The sequence below is a fragment of the Thamnophis sirtalis genome, unplaced genomic scaffold, assembly GCF_051295495.1.
Source record: "Thamnophis sirtalis isolate CommonGarterSnake01/CBP01778 unplaced genomic scaffold, rThaSir2_p1.2 scaffold_10, whole genome shotgun sequence".
In the NCBI taxonomy this organism is placed as follows: domain Eukaryota; kingdom Metazoa; phylum Chordata; class Lepidosauria; order Squamata; family Natricidae; genus Thamnophis; species Thamnophis sirtalis.
In genome coordinates this window covers 18,210,906-18,231,375 of record NW_028261390.1, presented here as the reverse complement: position 1 = coordinate 18,231,375, position 20,470 = coordinate 18,210,906, and the positions used below count along the sequence as shown (strand labels likewise).

The following is a 20,470-nucleotide window of genomic DNA, read 5'->3' as shown; positions in this document are numbered from 1 at the left end:
AAACCTCCATAGTTGCCTAAATTCACCTAATTTTCATAGAGCAGACATACACTATATGTACTGTACATAATAGAAAACCAACCTCTCTATATTGACCTCTGTAAATTGTATCTTTACCGTATTAATTTACTCTCTATAACTTGACCAGTTTGAGTCCAGTCTGCATCAAGGGCAAGAAAAGTGAAATGCAGGATTTCTTTCAAGAAGAACATCAAATAATACAATACTTTTTACTCTGATTTGGCAGTAAAGATGACATCTTTAACGCTGACTGATGTGGACTCTTTTTCAAGGTGATACTTGACAGGAGCCTCGTTACAAGGGATGACAAATGTAAGAATGGAAAGAACGTTTCACAATTCTGTTGTGCGCTAGCTTAACCGGAGAGAAGCTAAAAACTTTGGTGATTGGTAAATCGGCAAAGCCACACAGTCCAAAGATCTTTTCATCACCTGGGAATATAACAAATCTGCATGGACGACTGATGCCCTATTTGAAGAGTAGCTAAGAGGTACTGACAAAAATGAAGAAATGGTCCTAGCCATCCCCAGGTGAATCATCTTACAAACATGAAGCTCAATTTTTTTGCCTTCAAACACTACATCAAAAATTTAACCTCTCCACCAAGGCCTAATAAAAACATTCAAAATGCAATGTCGAGCCCAGCTTCTGCAGAGTCATTGCTAAAATACAAACCTATGGTCCATCTTTAGAAGCAAAATCCTAACCCGGACCCCAATCCAGGGCCTGACCCTAATGATGATAATGAAAATAAACAATTTTCCAATCAATATTGACCAAGGTACAACCCAGTGGAAAAGTGCTGGAAGCAACTGATGAAACAGAAGAATTAAGTAAGGAGGACACAGAAATTGCAGATATTCTGAAAGAGGATGATGTCAAGTCATTTGATAATTCAGTTACAGTCGTTTGCCATGGAAAAATGCCTGGGTATGTGAGTGGTATAGCCAGCATTGTGAGTGCTTTCTCTGTTACCTTCGTAACAAGAAAAAGAAATAGTCTAAAACTGAGTCTTTTTCAGAAAGATTAAACCATGAGAAAGCAATACATACATAAATGCATTGCTTTTGTATGATACAGTATTGTATGAATGATTTTCCTGTGTTTTCACTGTGTGTGTTTCTGTATGTCATTCTCTAATAAAAGCGGATAATAAAATGATACACATGTACATATTAGTACAGTTGTCCTGTGTTGACCCAAACATTTTTAAACCAGATAAATGGAAGAATTGAGTAATCTTTGGTGCAGAATTAAGGCAGTTTAGGAAAATATAATTGTTCCTTATTCTTCCATAAGTCCCTAACATTTTAAAAGCATTTCAAGTTTCAGCTTTTAAAATTGTGAAATTATTCTTAGTTTCTCTGTCAAATCAAAGAGATTGAGGAGAAGAAAGTTAGTGGAAGTAGCCCCACCATTTTATATATGATTGAAAAAGCTCTTGCATAGGTTAAAAAAAATAATTAAGTATATTTAGATAAAGCCTACTGACTTGGCATGCTTCCTTTTTGCAGGATCTGGGATAAATATGTTTAAATTAAATGCTCTGCCTCTTAATCTCAATTTTAGTTTAATTCAGCATGTTCATACTAACAAACAGCTACACATTACTGATTCAATCCCCACTCCCTTTTGTAGCTGACTTTCTAATTAAAGTGTCAGAATGATAATATAATTTGAAGCTTGCAGAATCTTGCATGTGAAACCAATCTTGCAGATCTTAAGAGCACACTGACAAAAATGCTTCGATTAGTAAGCATTACTAACTTCTCACCAAATGAAAGCAAGGAAGGGGACAGCGGGCCTAGAATTTTTGTGACTTAAAGCTTCCCTTAGTTACTTTTAACTCCAACCTGAGATTGCTGCAGCCCTCAAACCAAGTGGCTATTGCTTAAGTTAGTCCAAAGTGAATTAAAGCAATGGGCAACTGGGAGATTTCAGCCTCATTTCAAAAGCGTGCAAACAATCCCCAGTGCTCTGCATTTATGTAGAACAAGAGCAAAATGGCCAAGGCTGTGGGAAGAAGAGAAAATGGGAGGTTTTAGAAGGAGAATGGTATATTTTGTCTATTTGTTCAGATTCTGGTGCTGGACCAAAAAAGAGAAGCAGGCAAAAATACTTATGATTTAGGATGCACGTATTCTACTGGTATAGTTTATCACAACATACAGCTAGTTTTTGAAGGCTCCATGAAAGTAAACCAGGATACAAAGACAGACCACAGGGAAATGTGTGTGAGAGCACTGGATTTTATTGGTTTTATCTCTAGGTACCACAGGATTGACATTAGTAGGCAAGACCAGTGAATGAGCAGCAAGATTTCTTTTCCCCTTCCCTCTTTCGTATCTAAAGCAGCAAAAAGAGAGGTAGGCCCCCAAACCTCATCTCAACAGTCTTGCTGCCTCTACTGAGGAAAGTGGGGGGTCTGAGGGGGAGGTGTCATCACAGTTGTACCACTTTTACATTATTATAGGACTACAACATGCACATTCTAATAGGTGGCCCAAGCAACGAGAATACAAGGAGAACGACGACAAGGCTGCAGATTGCATGTATGTGTCTGCTGTATGGGTAAGAAAGACAGGATCCTATGACAACTGGCTATGAGTGTGTGAGAAATCTTAATTTAGAGAGAGGTACCTACAACAGTGCAGTGTGGGGATGCTACACGCATGCATTAGTGACAGTGGAAAAAAACATGGCTGGCATTAACAGCAGCAGGACAGCAGGACAAGAGGTGAGGTCAGTGATGTGGTGCTAATGTGGATCCGGTGCCCCCTTCCTCAGCTTTCCACAGCGAGTCTCTGCTCTGTGAGGGAAGCCTGCTGGGCCACCGTTTTGTTCTCGTGGCTGCGGAGTTTTGATACGACTTCTAGGAAAGTCAGGCTCTGCACTTCCTTGTGAAGAGGTTCTGTCAAACAAGAGGTAAGACTGTTACTTCCCTGCTGGGGCTTCCTGGGAACAGCTGCTCTTTTGTCTGCATTTTCGACCAAGCTGAAATGAATGCAGACATTATCAAGGCACCACTTGGCTAGTAGGGAAAAATGGGAGGGAGCCCCCCCCCCCCCAAAAAGCGTCGTCTTGCAAACGGCTCTTTCCAATTCCTTAAATTGTATAGAGACACGGGAGTAAACATTCAGCCTATATAAAGTACAAAGGAACAATCTGAAAAGAAAAGAAGCGCTTCCAATTCCAGAAGCCTCCTAAGAAATGTACACAAGCTTGTGTTGTAGAAGCTATTGCTGGAAGAGAGAAAAAACAAAAACATTAAAAAAATATTTCCTTGGCCTGAGCCAGAGTCTACCAGAGCCGGGATCTTCTTGATGTGTGGGCTTCAGTTTTCCCAATCAATCCTGCCTGTACCAGGTAGAGGTGGTGTTTGGAGCTGCTGTCTTGAAAAAAATGTAGGTCGTGTTGTGCTAAGCTCAGCTTCATTTAGCCACAGAGACCAATTTCCATTCGAAGGCTATGTTTGTATGATAGACTAGGACCGTGATGGCGAACCTATGGCACACGTGCCCGAAGTGGCATGCGGAGCCATGTCACCTGGCCCCAGGGATGGGTTCCTGCCAGTTCTAACCTCTTCTATAGAAGAGGTTCCACAAATCTACCATGCTGTTTAAAACCGGTTTCAGTTCCCCCCCACCCATTCGCACCACGCTTGCCCCGCCCGCCGCTCACTGATTGGCTGGCTCACCAATCGCCCCGCCCGCCTTTAAGAGTCCTATCTAAACCTTAAAGTCTTAAAGCTGTCAAGTTTGAACACCCCTGGGTTTTTTTTTTCTAAAGGGTTAGGGGTGCAAGGCTCTTGTAACTTGACAGCTTTAAGACTTGCGTACTTTAAATGCCAGAGTTTCTGAGCCAACATTTTGGTTGCTAAGCAAGAGCGTTGTTGAGTTTCACCACATTTTACAAGTTGGTCACACCCACCCAGTCACATGACTGCCAAGCCACTCCCACAAAGCAGGCCACATCTACAGAAGAGGTTCTAAAAATGTTTGAAACCCATCACTGCCCCGCACGCGTAGCGTCACCCGTACCTCTTACTAGCTGGCCAGTGCATATGCGCGCATCATTAACATTTTAACTTCAAATGGGAAATTATATAAGCATAATTATGAACCACTTTGGCATAGCATACAGACAGAGATGAAAAAATGGGAGAAATTGCACTTATCTTTGCTGGGTAGGATAGCGGCAGTGAAAATGAACATTTTACCAAAATTTTTATTTCTTTTCCAAATGTTACCTATACTTAAAAAAGATGCGAACCTTTTAGAATGGCAGAAGGGTATCAACAAATTTGTGTGGGCAGGAAAGAAGCCGAGGGTAAAGATGAAAATAATGCAAGATGTACGTGAGAGAGGAGGATTGAAACTACCTAATTTAAAAATATATTATGATGCAGTGGTATTATCTGTAATTAGTGACTGGATTCACTTAACCAATGATAGAATATTGAACATTGAGGGACACGATCTGGTATTTGGTTGGCATGCTTACCTGTTATTCAACAAAAAATTGGATAAGAACTTTAAAAGTCATATTTTAAGAAATGCTTTATTGCGGGTCTGGAAGAAATATCAATATAAATTAAATGACAAGATACCCATGTGGGCAATTCCTAGACACGCAATTGAAAATATGAATACAGCACAAAAACAGGACAGAATTACCTACAGACAGCTTCTTACCTCGGAAAGGGGGGTATTACAATTAAAATCTTTAGAGGTATTAAAAGAGGAGAAGGTAGTTCAAACATGGTTCCAGTATGGGCAATTACAGGCTAGGTGGAAAATAGATCAAAAAATTGGTTTTATTCAAGTTGAGGATAATTTGTTTAAACAAATAAGAGATCAAAGCTTAATGCATATAAAGAGGATATATAATGTATTGATACAGATGGATTCGGAAACAGAATTAGTTAAAGATTGTATGATAAAATGGGCTCAAAATATTGAGGAACCAATAATGTTGGATACATGGGAAAGAATCTGGGTAAGAAATGTGAAATTTACACAAGCTCAAAATCTGAGAGAAAATTTTTACAAGATGTTCTATAGATGGCATTTAGATCCTAAAAAGTTGGCTTCTATGTATCCGAATGTACAGCCTAAATGTTGGAGATGTGGTTCTCTCGATGCTACATATTATCATATATGGTGGACCTGCCAAAAGGTTAAAGCATTTTGGATAAAAATATGGTGGGTCATGCAAAATGTTTTTAAAAGAAGGATAAAGTTTAGTCCTCAGTTATTTTTACTAGGTATATGTACTGACTTTACAGTGGTAGAGACCAATTTGACTCTGCACCTGATAACTGCAGCAAGACTGTTGGTGGCGCAATATTGGAAGAAGGAAGACTTGCCTACAATTCAAGAATGGACATTGAAAGTAACAAACTTAGCTGAAATGGCTAAAATATCGGCATATCTCAAAGATCATTCAAATGAGAGATATAAACGAGACTGGAAAAAATGGATTGACTATATACAAAATAAATACGGGACTAAGAAATTCCAGTTAGCCTATGCTTAAGATCAGAAATGATTTAAATTGTTTAAAGTTAGTTCAGTAAGAAGAAGCTAAGGTCAATCTAGAATGTCATTAATTTCTTTATTTCTTTTTTCTCAATAGATTTTAGACTGTGTTAGTTAAAATTCTATACCGTGTACGGGTTCTGGGAAGTCGGGGGGGGGGAAGGAGGAGGGGGGGTGGGGGGGTGGAGGGAGGGAGGGGTACACACAAAAAAAAAATTGTACTTCAATGTTTTAATGATTGACAAATGATGACATATTTGTGTTTTTTTTTTAAAGAAAAAATAAATAAATAAATAAAAAGTTCTGTTAAAAAAAAAAAAAGACTTGCGTACTTTAAATGCCAGAGTTTCTGAGCCAACATTTTGGTTGCTAAGCAAGAGCGTTGTTGAGTTTCACCACATTTTACAAGTTGGTCACACCCACCCAGTCACATGACTGCCAAGCCACTCCCACAAAGCAGGCCACATCTACAGAAGAGGTTCTAAAAATGTTTGAAACCCATCACTGCCCCGCACGCGTAGCGTCACCCGTACCTCTTACTAGCTGGCCAGTGCACATGCGCGCATCATTAAGAAGTTCATTTTTGGCCACATGCATGCACCCTGGGCAGCTCCTCTTCCGGGTTGCGGGCCAGATGAGTGTGCTCACACGCACGCTCCCTTTTCAGCACTTGGTGCCGAAAAGATTCGCCATCACTGGACTAGGTTAAAAGCTCAGCCAATGCCACATTTTCCTCATCGGGCATCTTAATGGTTTGGAACTTACTGAAGTTAAAATAGCCCATGATATAGGATCTCCAGAAATTGGGACTAAGCTTAATTTTAACAAAAGATATATTTTGGAAACTGAAAATGTATCAAGTTGTATAACACAGTAAGTTGATTAATGAACTGCAATCAGCAAAGGATAAAATGGACTAGTGCACAAGTCCTTTACATTGGGTTCATAGCACATTGGGCAAATGGAGCTTTTTATTAAGCGCAGTTGAAAACTTTCAAAATTGCAATCAGGCCAACTTGCTTTCCCACATTACTGCTTATTTTGTTGAAGAACATATTCTTGGAGTGGGAGGGAAGGGGAGGGCTCTGGCATCCACCCTGTAGTCTAGATCTAAAATGAAAAGCAATGCTGATGATAGCTGTTAAATTTTGACCATCATTGCCAAAGCAAGGAGGATGCCTCTGCTTTCACAATACTCAAGGAAGGAATAAATTGATCCTGAATGATCTTGAGGAAAAGGTAAGTGGGATATACCAGGTGAGGTCAGGTGAAACAAAACAATTCTGGAAGAAGGCAATGGCAAACCCTTTCTTGTTGCCAAGAAAAGTAAATGGATACGTCCATGAAATCACTAAGGGTCAAGTTTCATTGGAAGGATACAACCACAGGAGCCTGTGCAAATAAAGGCAGAGCGCATGGGCATTTTTCCTCTTTGAAAATGTGTCCCCCCCGCCAACCCTTTGCCTGTGGAAGACCTGCAAAAAGAGAAAGCGGGTTTAGCTACTTGAACCTGCTTTTTGTTTGTCCCTTTGCAGGCAGAGGAGCAGAAAGTTGGAAGAAATGACCCATGCTTTCTAGATAGACTACAGTAACTTAATTTCCTGGGACTTTTTGGGGAAGCAACTGGGTTGTCTGGATTAATGCTCAAAACCAGGACAATCCCACTCAAACCAAGGCTGGTCTGAAAAAGCCAAGTAAATTTACACCTTAAGATGGAAAGCGATCAGAAAATCACAGGTCTGCAAATTTCGACTGCCCAAATTATTGCCAGGAAGACAACATGGCTTTAGGTGGAGATTCCAACTTTGATTGGAATGCATGGACCAGACAACACTTTTCGGTAATTCTCGCTTCCCCTGCCTTCCTTTTGGCTCTTGATTTCCTGCCAATCTTCATATTCACCTTTTTTTCAGTCGATTTCCATATACTAATTCTTTCCTGTAACACCACAGAAGGAAGAAACCAGCTTAGGGTAAGGAGGGAGCTTTTAAAATTTCAGTGGCTGCTCTGTTTCAAGACTCTGTTGTTTCTTCACAAGGATATTATACTGGATCAAGGCGTTACATGAAATTGCACACAGGATGGCAGTCTTCTGTAGTACATGGGCACTCTATTACTTTGCAATTCTTTGCTATCATGGACAGAGCATCAGATAAGTAGGCTTAGAAAGACAATTGTCAATAATTCTGTGCTGAAATCTTCTTTTATTCCCGGGAGTCTTGAGTATTTCTTTCAATTTCTCTTGGAATTGTGTTGGAGCTTGGCTCTTAGAAGTAGCACATCTGTAGCTTTTGGGACAGCCTACACTAAGATGCCTAGTGGGAAAATGTGGGAAGCCTCTGAGGCTACAGATGACTCACAAAATGGTAAAATGGAAGGCAAGAAATTAACATGTTTTCCTTAGACAACTTTTAATAAATGCTTAACTCCCTTGTCTCCTTTGCAACAAACTTCAGAAACAAATATAAATGTGAAGTAATAGGGAAAAAATTCCAAATGTTTTTTCATGGTATGAATTCTTATCACATTTGTAATAATATTAATAACTCATATTTTAATAATTGGAGTGTGATTAGTCCACAAAATATTTTGGTTTTGTCTTCTGTTTAAACATGACAAGCTTAATTCTAATTCTAATGTTTGACTATTTCTTTTCCCTTTTTCTCAGTGTAGTAAGTGGCAATGAGGTTTAGAAAAGCGTGACCCGTCAAAAGCGCGGACGACAAAAGCGCGATCGACAAAATCGCGCCTTTGACGTCATCACAGCGCGACGAAAAAGATTGAAAAATTCAAATAAAAATTAATAAAAATTAAATTAAAGCAAGCCGATTCACATAAAGGTAAGGGTTAGGTTTAGGTTTAGGGTTAGGTTAAGGGTTAGGGTTAGCTTTAGAGCGTTAGCGTTAGGTTAAGGGTTAGCGTTAGGTTTTTCGTTACTTTAACGGTTAGGTTTAGGGTTAGGTTTAGGGTTAGGTTAAGAGTTAGGTTTAGGGTTAGGTTTAGGGTTAGGTTTGGGGGGCTTAGGGTAAGGTTTTCGCTTTATTTTTACATTTTTCGAACTTTTTCGTCGCGCTGTGATGACGTCACAGCGCGCTTTTGTCGAGCGCGATTTTGTCCTACGCGCTTTTGTGGTGGAACCTTTAGAAAAGTATCCTTCTATGTCAAGAATTGGACCCATAATGTTTTTTTAAACAGCATGTTGATACTAACCTATGCATATTTTTCACCATTTTCATGTTTTTATTGATGAATAAATGAATGTATTTAGTAATGAATTCAATGGACGATATCTGGAATTTATATGGATCAGCTGTCATATTACATTGTATCTTTGGAGTCCAATCTATACAAAGAGTTACCTGGCATTCTAAGATAGCTCCAATCCAGATAAATTTAATCATAATTGTTTCAAGGTTTAAATATACAATGGAATACAGTGGTGAAAATTTAAGATGGTAACATGATATTCAACTTCCTGCTACAGGTGTTTTTTAACTGTAGATAGAAAAAACTTAAAAGGACAATGCTAGTAACACCCCCCCCCCCCGCGTGAATGTGTTAAGTTTCTAGTCTTGAGTGAGTTCTGCCTGGAGACATATTTTGGATATATAAATATAGAGACAACTTTACATATGGGGTTTAATAACCACAGAGTTGAATTCCCTACTGTTGCAGCTTCAATTCAAATAAACTAACAAAATTTAAGCTGTCAGAGAAGCCACCACTACTCCCAATTTGGCAAAAGGTATATTCAGGTTTATGTGTGTACCAGTGGTGGGTTTCAAATTTTTTTACTACTGGTTCTGTGGACGTGTTGTGGTGGGTGTGGCTTGGTGGGCATAGAAGGGGAAGGATACTGTAAAATCTCCATTTCCACCCCACTCGAGGGCAAGGATACTGTAAAATTTCCATTTCCACCCCACTCCAGGGCAAGGATATTGTAAAATCTCTATTTCCACCCCCTCGAGGGCAAGGATATTGTAAAATCTCCATTTCCACCCCACTCCAGGGAAAGGATACTGTAAAATCTCCATTTCCACCCCACTTGAGGGCAAGGATATTGTAAAATCTCCATTTCCACCCCACTCCAGAGAAAGGAAACTGTAAAATCTCCATTTCCACCCCACTCGAGGGCAAGGATACTATAAAATCTCCATTTCCACCCCACTCGAGGGCAAGGATACTGTAAAATCTCCATTTCCACCCCACTCCAGGGCAAGGATACTGTAAAATCTCCATTTCCACCCCACCCCACTAACCTGCTTTCCAGCTCCATTATCCTGTGCAGGGCAACAGAAGAAGACCCAGCCAATCAGCTGGAACTCAGGAAGCAGCGAATATATGGGGCAGAGGCAGCCAGAGGTGGTATTTGCTGTTTCTCCAAACTACTTACAATTTCCGTTACTGGTTTGCCAGAACCGGTCAGAACTGGCTGAATACCACTTCTGGTGTGTATGTACCCACTCTTGCATTTAAGGTTTTTCTGATCTGACCTGAAACAAAGTTTTGGAAAACTCACCTGACCCCATAAGTGCACAGATCAGCACCATGGAATTGTACTTGATTTCTGGTGCGCTTCTCTCATCTGATAAGAGCCGGTGTAGAATCTGCACTAACTGCGCACTTTCGAGGTCTTTCTCTGCTGTGGCTGTGAATTCAAACAGAGGAGAACTGTAAATCAGATAATGTAGATGGCTTGTGTGTGTTGTGAGGGGACATGATATTCTCGTTAACAAGTTAGTTAAGTAAGGACGGGTGGCATATCGTATTAGATGGCTTCACAGATGGTGAAGAAAATGTACTTACGGAACTGAAAATTACTTCATCTGTTCCTTATTAAACTGGAATAAGATATGTACCACAGAACTTCTTGTGTTCATTTTTAGGAATGAATTGAAGAAGAAATAAAAGAAATGCTTACTAAATTTACATTTGCAGAAGGTGCAATATTGGATAGGATAGCTCACATTTTAAAACAATGCTTTTCAACTCAGGATACACAGAAATAGGCCAAGTGGCCCAAAAATCTACTCTGCAAACTAGCAAAGAGAAATTGAAGCTGCTGGTATCCAGCTAACACATGGAAGCAAAAGGAACTGAGCATCTCAATGAAAACATTTCATGGACTCCAAGATTGGTTGGAAATCTTAGAGTCCAAGATTGGAGAAGCCTCTGAAAAGTTAGGATTTAGGAGATAATTTTATTACAGACAGATAATAGATGATAGATACAGATGATAGATAGATAGAATCAACCCTGAAGCTGACCTGACCAAAGCCATTTTGAAGCTTCAGTGTTACCACATTGTAATAGAGATAGCTGGGGTTTTATAACCAAAACAAAATACTTTCTCCTGGGAACCAAGGACATTCTCACACTTGATCAGAGAGAGGAGTGACGTTGCCAGGCAACCGGACGGCACCTTGATTGGACCATGTGACTGATTGTTTGGGGAAAGGGAAAAATGTTTACTTTTAATTAAGTGAAAATTGCAGGAACCTTCAGAGTCGGTTTTCACCACAACTGTGCCAATATGATATATCCAATGAAACTATTCTTTGAGGAATCTACCTGCCTCGCAGTTCTGTTCACTATGGGTGTATTACTTGGAACCCAGACAGATAGACAGATATGAGAGATTTACAGGTAGATTCACAGACAGACAGACAGATATAGAACAGATGGTAGATAGATGCTGTAGATCAAGGGTGAGGAGATTAGAGCCTCCCTCGGCTATTTCATCTAGCTCTGCTGAAATATGAGACTGCAGAAGCCCGAAGGCTTTCAGAGGCCAGCCTCAATGAAGCGCGGCAAGAACTCTCCACCCCCAGAGGCTATTGAGAGACCTAACAGGAGCCCAGTTCAGAGATCAATTTAGAAAAAAAAATTCCTTTCGTAATTTGAGACAAATCCAATTAAATCCAATTGAATTAACCAATTATAACGTATTAGTCTAGGAGAGAGCGATTAGCACAGCCAGTTCCAATCGAACTGAGTCTCAAAAAAGCGGGAGCATGCTCCTCAGAGGCGATGACATCACTTTGGTAGACTCAGTTCTATTGGTTACTGACTGAGTTAACCCATGCATGACCGCAGTCTCCATCAACTTTGGAGAAAGATGCTGTAGATCAGGGGTCGCCGACCTTTTGGACCTCAGGGACCACTACATTCATAATTTTAAATCCCGCGGACCACCAATATGAATTTAAAAAAAAGATAAATAGTATTCAATGCAATATAAAAAATGAAAATAAATTTTCTTGTGGACCTCCAGTGGTCTGTGGACCACCGGTTGGTGACTGCTGCTGTAGATGGATAGATGACATATTAGTTAGACAGATGATAGCTAGCTAGATATAATATTAGTTGTCTTATATTAGGAAACAATATCAATACAAGCCCCACTTTTTGAATGTGCGCAACATGTTTACGAAAGGGGCACAGCATACACCACGGCACTCTGCCCATCTTGCAAATCTTGACACACAAACCCAATACTTTTGCCTCAATTACCATTACCTGCCTATGCATAAGGTAGTAAAAATTAATTCTTTTATCACAGTTTTAAATCTTATCATAAATGGTAAACAAAATAACTGTGGAAATTGCATTTCTTTTTCTGTAAATATTTGTAACTTGGGTTTTATCTGTTTTCTTCAACACTCTTGAAACAAATTCAAAGTGATCTTGATAGGTTGGAGATCTGGGTCGACAAAAACAGGATGGGACGGAACAGAGACAAATGCACAATTCTATGCTTGCAAAACGGAAGTCCAATATACAGGAATAGAAGTATGCAACACTTGGACCTTAGAATTGTAATTCATTACAATCTGAATATAACTGTAGGAGAAGGAATGGCAGGGCCAGGGGGAGGAGTAAAAAGCTTGTCTCGTCACCCTTGTCTGCTGTTGACCCTTATCTAAATCTAACCAGGTGCTGGCCATTGAGTAGATTCCTGTGCATAGGCTTTTTGCATGTTGGGCTTGGTTTTGGGGTCTGATATTTTACCTGTACGAAATGGTTGACTAAAAGGCAACTGAAATTTTGGATCACTCAATATATTACAATAATTTCACTGTATTCTACAGTGATCAGACTTTAGTTTGATTACTCTGTAATGTTGTGAGCGCAGGTTCTTAAGAAAAATTCAGAAAAACTAAGAGAGGCTCAAAGAAGGGCACCGAGGAAGGATTTGAAGCTATGTATAGGGCCATGTCTTCCCACCCATTGGCATATACGAGTACACAATTCTCAGTGACATCATATCATGGCTTAGCATGCACAAGGACTTTATCATTGGAGACGAGATAAATTACGAAACATTAACCGCTGGACTACTTACCTAATTCTAGAGCTGCTATTAATGCCAGAGCAACGAGAGCTTCATTCTGCATTATTACATGTTCACTAGTTGCCATGGTAACTAAGTGTTTAATGCCACCACTCTGAACAATGGTCCTAATTACATCCTTTAAAAAAAAAAGTAACGAGAATGTGAAGCAACATTGCAGTGCATTATAGATAAACACAACAGGTCAATTTTCTAATTTTTCCTTGTATTTTTAAAAAAATATATGCTAGTGTTGATTATAATAAACTGCTTCTAGACTTTAATAAACAAAAGGTGTGTTACTCTTTGCCACTGAACACTGAAAAAGATACCTACACCCACAGGTGGTCCTTTTATTCTACCCTGACCATTAGTAGATAGCTGTAACTACATTTTATGGAATCAGCTTGCTTAAAGGTAAAGGTTCCCCTCGCATATATGTGCTAGTTGTTCCCGACTCTATGGGGTGGTGCTCATCTCTGTTTCAAAATCGAAGACATCTCCGTGGTCATATGGCCAGCATGACCAAAACGCCAAAGGCGCTCGGAATGCTGTTAGCTTCCCACCAAAGCTGGTCCCTATTTTTCTACTTGCATTTTTACATGCTTTCAAACTGCTAGGTTGGCAGAAGCTAGGACAAGTAACAGGAGCTCACTCCCTTATGCGGTGCTAGGGATTCAAACCGCCAACCTTTCTGATTGACAAACTCAGCATCTTAGCCACTGAGCCACCACATCAGCTTGCTTATTGTTAGATTAATTGTAACAAGCGGCATCTCACCATTCTGGGAAATGAAAAATTCAATGCACACAACCAGCCACCACATGCCTCTATACAGATACAGAAATGTATTCATTTATTTGCTGTCAAGCTTACAATGATTATTTGCCTTGTTTAAGAAAACTGGTTGATGACTCTTTCATAACAATATCTTGAAAAGTTTTAGGTAATGAGACAATGACTTCAATATTGAACAGTGCAACATAAAAGACTATTTATGTAGTGGACCAGGTGGTGTCCTGCCTGAATTATTGCAATAGATTTTTGTTGTTGTTGTTGTTGTGTTCAGTTGCTAAGTTGTGTCCTACATTTCAAATTCCATGGACTATAAGCCAATCCCCCATATCCTCCACTGTCTTTCTGAGTCTGCCCGAACTCATGTCCATTGTGTCGATGATACTATCTACCATCTCATTCTCTGCTGTCCTTTTGCTTTCAATCTTTCCCAACATCAGTGTTTTTTCCAATGAATTACAATAGATACCAAATATATGCCTGCCATCCTGCTGGTAAGAAATGGGCATATTTCTTATCTTTCTGTATCTATAATGTCATCATCTTGTCATTTAAAGTAAATTGTATAATATGACTCCATATAAAATAAATGCATGCCAACTGGGCAATTCTGAAAGTGGAAGTCCACACACGTTAAAAGTTGCTAAGTTTGAAAACCACTATCTAGCAAATCCAACAACGGTGCTCGTGCTTCCCTCTCGGGCCATAAGGCAGAATCCATCACAAGCTGCTAAGGTTAATCCCAGAGTGCTCAAATAAGGCTACAGCATTTTGCAGGCAAATCTGTAATCTGCAACCCGGTTAGCTGTTATCTTCCTAAGAGAATCTATAAGTACAGTTGGTTAACACACTTTGAGACTTTATTCCTAGGATTAGTCTTGAATATTAACCTCAATCAACAAAATACATTTACAAAAGGAAAACCATTTCAACGGAAAACATGAAAGAAGCTCAAAAACATTACTCAAAGTAGAAACCCACTTTTGAGAATGGGCAGGTACTAGCTATAGCAGGGTGTTCCTTTTTCCCACTCTCAAGAAATAGTTAGCTTGGTCTGAACTGATTGCATGGATCATACAATATATCAGAGCTAGTTTCTTCATCAATAGTCATAAAGTAGAACATCCGTCTTCCCCTCTGCATGTCCCTCAAAGCCCAGAGTATCTCTTTGCTCAAAAAAGGTTATGCATTCCTCATGTTGACCAATCTGAGAGGAGGGAGCACAGTTCTCTCACTGAACAGGCATCACAGTGTTAGGTAAGGGAGCCTCAAGCAATGTCACTTACTTTGGACTTGCTGTGTCGTATAAGAGCAGACAGTAGCCTGTTGGATTCGCCCATCACACCTGCGTGATCCTTGGCTTCACACCATTCTACTAGTCTTTCAACCAGCTTGACATTCTTTCCCAACTGCTCGGCAGCTTCTGCTGCATGTATTACAAAGACAACATTAAACAGAAAAGAAACGAGATGAGCTTCTCCTCCTCCTCCTCTCCCCTTGAGATGCTACTTATGGGCCTTTTTCAAAATGTAAAAAAAGCACTTGGAAGTATGTAGCAGGAGTCACCCGTTTTCTAAAATGGCACTTTGTGCTTGACCCCCGTGAGAATCTTGTGGGAGTTCAAATCACTTCGTTGTAATTAAAGAAATTGTTCACAGTTTTACTGAGGTATTTAAAAATGAAAGGATGGTTCTGTAGAAGCATATCATAAAGGGCATATATGACATTCCATATCGTACAACTGTTAAATCTACAGATGAGTCAAGCTTTTAAATGTTATGCCATACACAACACGCGGCCTTGGAGCAATTCATTAACCGTCCTCCTTTTGCATATGCATTCGGTTTATTTGAAGCATTTTCTTCAAACCCTTTTCTTCTCCTGAAAAAAAAAAAAGTTAGCAACGGATCAAAAGTTCAACAAAGAAAGCAGCTTATTTTACCTTGTGCATCTATTAGCATTCTTAATGTGCCCAGCAGCTTGAACTGAACAGGAGGCATTTCGGATCTGAGAAATTTCAATACTGCTTCTGCCACACCAGCTGACAGCATTTTTGCCTTATTTACAACTGTGGAATAAAAAACAGATATTATCTCAGAAGAATGTACTTGAAGTACAACAGGAAGGTTATTTTTTTTTAGGAAGCCCTCTTCTTTCCTAAAACAATTAAGGATGAGTATTGGTGAAGATGTTCAAATTGTGATCCAGATTTGATTAGCCTGTGGCAGGGCCGATCATAGCCACAGGAACCCACATGCATAACCACAGAGCCTTTATATAACCTGTATTAAATTAAAAACTAACCTGCATTCAATTTACCATATTTTTCGGAGTATAAGATGCACCTCCCCCCCAAAAGAAAATCTGGGTGCGTCTTATACACTGAATAAAACATTTGTGGTTTCCCAAACCCCACCCCCTTCACAAAAATGGACATAGAAAGGTTTAGGAGGCCTGCAAAGTGTTCCTGGGGGCTGGGGAGGATAAAAATGAGCGAAAAATGGGCCTTTTTTCCTAGTTTTTGCCCCCTTCCCAGCCTCCAGGAACACTTTACAAGCCTCTCAAACTCTTTGCATGCCCTGTTTTTCACAAAAAATGAGGTGTGCAGAGGGTTTGGGAGGACTGCAGAATGCAAAAACCTTTTTAAAAATTTACCTCTTCAAAATCTTAGTGCGCCTTATACTCCAGTACCTCTTATAGTCCGAAAAATACAGTAATTGTAAAAGGAGGGGAAAAATTAAGAAAAAGAATTGTACATGTACTTTCTAGTTCTATCAACTTTTCAAAACCATCCAAACAAAAGTCACAACGTTTTGTTAACCAATATAGTTTGCATTGACTGGTGTTCTTGAACTAGGAGTGTGTGTTGGAAAACATGCTTCTTTACACGGGGGACAGTCCTAGCAAGGATAGAATAAAAGAATCACTTTGGAATGCAAACTGGGACAGAAAGAGAATTGAAGCCAAATCTGGTAACTTTCAAGCTGGCTACTTAGAACAGTTGCTTCACTGCAGCTAAAGTGCACAGCTCTTCTACAGGACCCTAGCAATAGCAATAGCACTTAAAGAGTTATATACCGCTTCACAGTGCTTTACAGCCCTCTCTAAGCGGTTTACAGATTCAGCGTATTACCACCAGCAACCGGGGTCCTCATTTCACCGACCTTGGAAGGATGGAAGACTGAGTCAACCTTGAGCCAGTGGGACTTGAACTGCCAAACTGCTGTAAATCAGCAGTCAGCAGAAGTAGCCTGCAAACCAGTAGCATTTTTTACTACCCGTTTGGGCGAACCGGTCCGAACTGGTAGCATTTCACCCCAGGTCTCCACTTTGCTGGCCGGGGAATTCTGGAAGTTGAAGTCCTCCAAGCTTAAAGTTGCCAAGGTTGGAGACCCCTGGCCTAGAGTAGCCACATGGTGAGACAGGCAGCAAATAAGTGTAACAAATATGTAAATCCATAGGAAACTGATATACTATATGTCAGCTTCACTTGGAATAGTTAAATGTGTGCAAAAATTCCACTTTGTGGGCAAGAATCCAGACTTCTTTAGCTGCCATACTTACATTATGAGTTAAATTTTGCAATTACACTGCAGATGATACTGTGAAGACTCCGTGCTTCTTCCCCCCTGCCTCACAGTGCCTCTCTTCCTCTACTCATGGTAACCACACCTGTTCCGTCTTTGCACAGGATCCCACCCCCATGTGCAAAGCAGGAGACAGACACGGCTACATAGTGCATTATAATTAAAAGTGAGAAGTGAACTGGCATTTAAAATACAGACTAACAAGATGCTGTTCAACAGTGCTCGTTCTGGTGGAGAGTTTTTAGAATTGAAGCATATGTTTGTTTTTTAAGAAGCCAGTTTAATATTGCATTTACATTTCTTCTCAGTATCTCGCTGTTTTGAAAAAAACTGTGTTAAGTGCAGTGAAGATCGAAAACAAAATATGAACAAAATATTTGGTTATGTGTCTGGCATTCAAACAGCCTTTAAAGTTCCCTAGAAAGTATAAAAACAATCCTAGAAATTATATAGTCCCTCAGAGCTAAATAAGAAGAATCTGAGAATACAAACATTAGGGTATGCATTTAGCATAAGAGAGAGAAAAATTCCCCTGAAAGAACCCTTATTCCTTATTATATCTGGTTAATTATCAAATGAACATATTAGCTCCTGGAATCAATTCTGTGCTAAGACACTGAGCTTGTTGATCAGAAAGGTCGGCAGTTCAGCGGTTCGAATCCCTTGCGCCACCTAACAAGAGTGACCTCCTGTTACTTGTCCCAACTTCTGCCAACCTAGATGTTTGAAAGCATATAAAAATGCAAGTAGAAAAATAGGAACCACTTTTGATGGGAAGGTAACAGCATTCTGTGTGCCTTTGGTGTTTAGTCATGCCAGCCACATGACCACGGAGATGTCTTCGGACAGCGCTGGCTCTTCAGCTTTGGAACAGAGATGAGCACCGCACCCTAAAGTCGGGAACGACTAGCACATATGTGCGAGGGGAACCTTTACCATAGCTTGGTTAACTGTCATTTACTGAATAAACTGCAATTGGTTGAGTTACGCAATGCATTAAACACTACTTAGGGAAAGAAGGCCATAGTAGTTTATATCCTATTGTATCAGTTCATATCATATGTCAATCAGAACAGCAAATATTTAGTAATTATCTGGCATTTCTCCGCTGTATTCAAAATTATGTTGATGCCATTGAAGTTCAGTCTTGGTTCCTGTTAGGAATGTAGTCTAACAGTTGAGTTAGCAATATATAAGCCATGATAGTAGTACTGTTTCTTTAAGTACTGATGTAAATGTGATTGGTTGCTGTTACCTCAAGCGGCCATAAGATGGAGCCAGAATGACTGTTAGCTCTCTGTTTGTTAGATGCTAATTGGTGGATACTTCTTGTAGATGTATCGTGCATTGCTCAGTGTGAATTACTGTGAGTTTTGCTTCTGTTAGCGACTTTGTGTGCTGAACTGATTATATGATACTGAACTGTGTTTGATGGATCACCCCTTAATTGAGAACGTTGATGACTGACTGTCTTAACCATATATGAATTGGACTCTGCATACCTCTATTTCCACAGTGTCTCCGTATGCTGGTTTATCTGTTTTTCTACCCCACTCTCACTACGCTTCTCTGCATGCACTCGTTCTCCAAACGGGGAGCTTACCTAACAGTTCCTGGAGGCTGAGAGGAGAATCTTAGAAAGATGAGTTACTGTTTCTCCATCAGGGTCTTTCTGTGTCTTCCGCTGATGTCTCTCAGGTTATTACTATTCCTGAAGGAGCAGGTTCACAAGTGGGAGTACATTACACCTCTGCTGTGGGCCAGCACAGGTTACCATAGATTTCCAGATGCAGTCCTCCAAAGCTTGGTGCCAGATTATCCACAGGAGTGCAGTGGTTAGAATGCACTACTGCAGGCTATTTCTGCTGACTGCCTGCAATTTGGCAGTTCAAATCTCACCGGCTCAAGGTTGATTCAGCCTTCCACCCTTCTGAGGTGGGTAAAATGACGACCCAGATTGTTGGGGGCATTATGCTGACTCTTTAAAGCACTTACAGAAGGCTGTAAATCACTAGGAAGCGGTATATAAGTCTAAGTGCTATTGCTATTTTCCTATTACAATCAGCCTGGTCAATTCAGTCTTGGCAGGAGAAACTGATGATGATTCTCCAATTTAGGGAGGTGAAGAGGGTCAAGGGTCAGAGGTGATCTACACTACATTTTAGGTTTCTTCTAGAAAACAATACAACCAGCATAATTTCCACTTACGGAAATTTGGTTTTCATTTCCCATAAGTGGAAATTATGCTAGTTCTCATTTTGTTGTTCTCCAGAAGAAGCCTAAAATGTTCTGTGGATCTTCCAGAAGGTATTTGGGAAGTGATGTCCTCTTGCCAGAGATTATTATATTAGCTCTTGTTGGGGTTTGTGTTTATATATTCCAATACTTTATGTTTTAATCTTAACTATACATTTGTCTTTGTAAAACATCGTCAACACTGAGGTCAGACAACATTTTTATTGTTTTACAAATGCAAACACAAAAGATGAAAAGTAATAGCTAAGCTCAACCTTTTCCAATCTGGCATCTGTCAGTTATCTTGGCACTCCTAGTTTGGCCTCCTGGGAGTTGTTGCAATATACAAGGTGACTACCGGATTCCTAAAAGTATTAACTTGTAAGTACTATTCTCCTCACTGTAATTCTTTGATTTCTTTATTGTATAACTATTAGAAAAATGAAGATAAAATTTCAACCATGAAGAATAAATAAACTGCAAAAACAAGGTGGGATTTTCTTTTCAGTAAATAGATACAGATGGTAAACACGTTATTTATAGAGCAAAGTACATCCCACTAACTTTGGAATCACTGAGAATGTTGCTGTAATGTGCTTACCAGGAATTGCAAGATTTCGGAGCGCACTCAGTGCTGCATGCTGTACGGTAACATTTCCATCTTCCACGTGCCTGTCCAATAAGTCCATCAGTTTCTGGACAATACCATTATCCACCATATGGATACAATTTCCATCTGCAGATGAAGGCAACCACCATCAATTCATGTTTCTTTATCTAAGTACCATGGCTATTTTTGTACCATCAATTTTCCATCTTCTGCCACATACCTCCCAACGACCGATAAGATCGCACAGGGTGGGCCTTCTCCAGGTGCCGTCAGCCAGACAATGTCGGCTGGCAACTACCCAGGGGAGGGCCTTCTCTGTAGCCACTCCGACCCTATGGAACGAACTACC

General features: G+C 40.0%; 1 protein-coding gene across 5 annotated transcripts in view; it reads right to left on the bottom strand.

Annotated features, from left to right (window-relative positions):
- Positions 1–2,250: 2,250 nt before the first annotated feature.
- Positions 2,251–20,470, bottom strand: part of RAP1GDS1 (Rap1 GTPase-GDP dissociation stimulator 1) — a 90,346-nt gene continuing 72,126 nt past the window's right edge. For 4 of the 5 annotated variants that reach the window (XM_087724119.1, XM_087724120.1, XM_014055937.2 and 1 more), the window contains 6 exons: positions 20,113–20,247; positions 15,632–15,757; positions 14,976–15,115; positions 12,907–13,033; positions 10,081–10,209; positions 2,251–2,932 (listed from right to left, as the gene is read on the bottom strand). In XM_087724119.1, the coding sequence (XP_087580245.1) occupies positions 2,805–2,932; positions 10,081–10,209; positions 12,907–13,033; positions 14,976–15,115; positions 15,632–15,757; positions 20,113–20,247 (785 nt within the window). In that variant the 3' untranslated portion in view covers positions 2,251–2,804. The remainder of the gene's footprint in view (positions 2,933–10,080; positions 10,210–12,906; positions 13,034–14,975; positions 15,116–15,631; positions 15,758–20,112; positions 20,248–20,470) is intronic. The other variant, XM_087724121.1, reaches the window with a different exon arrangement.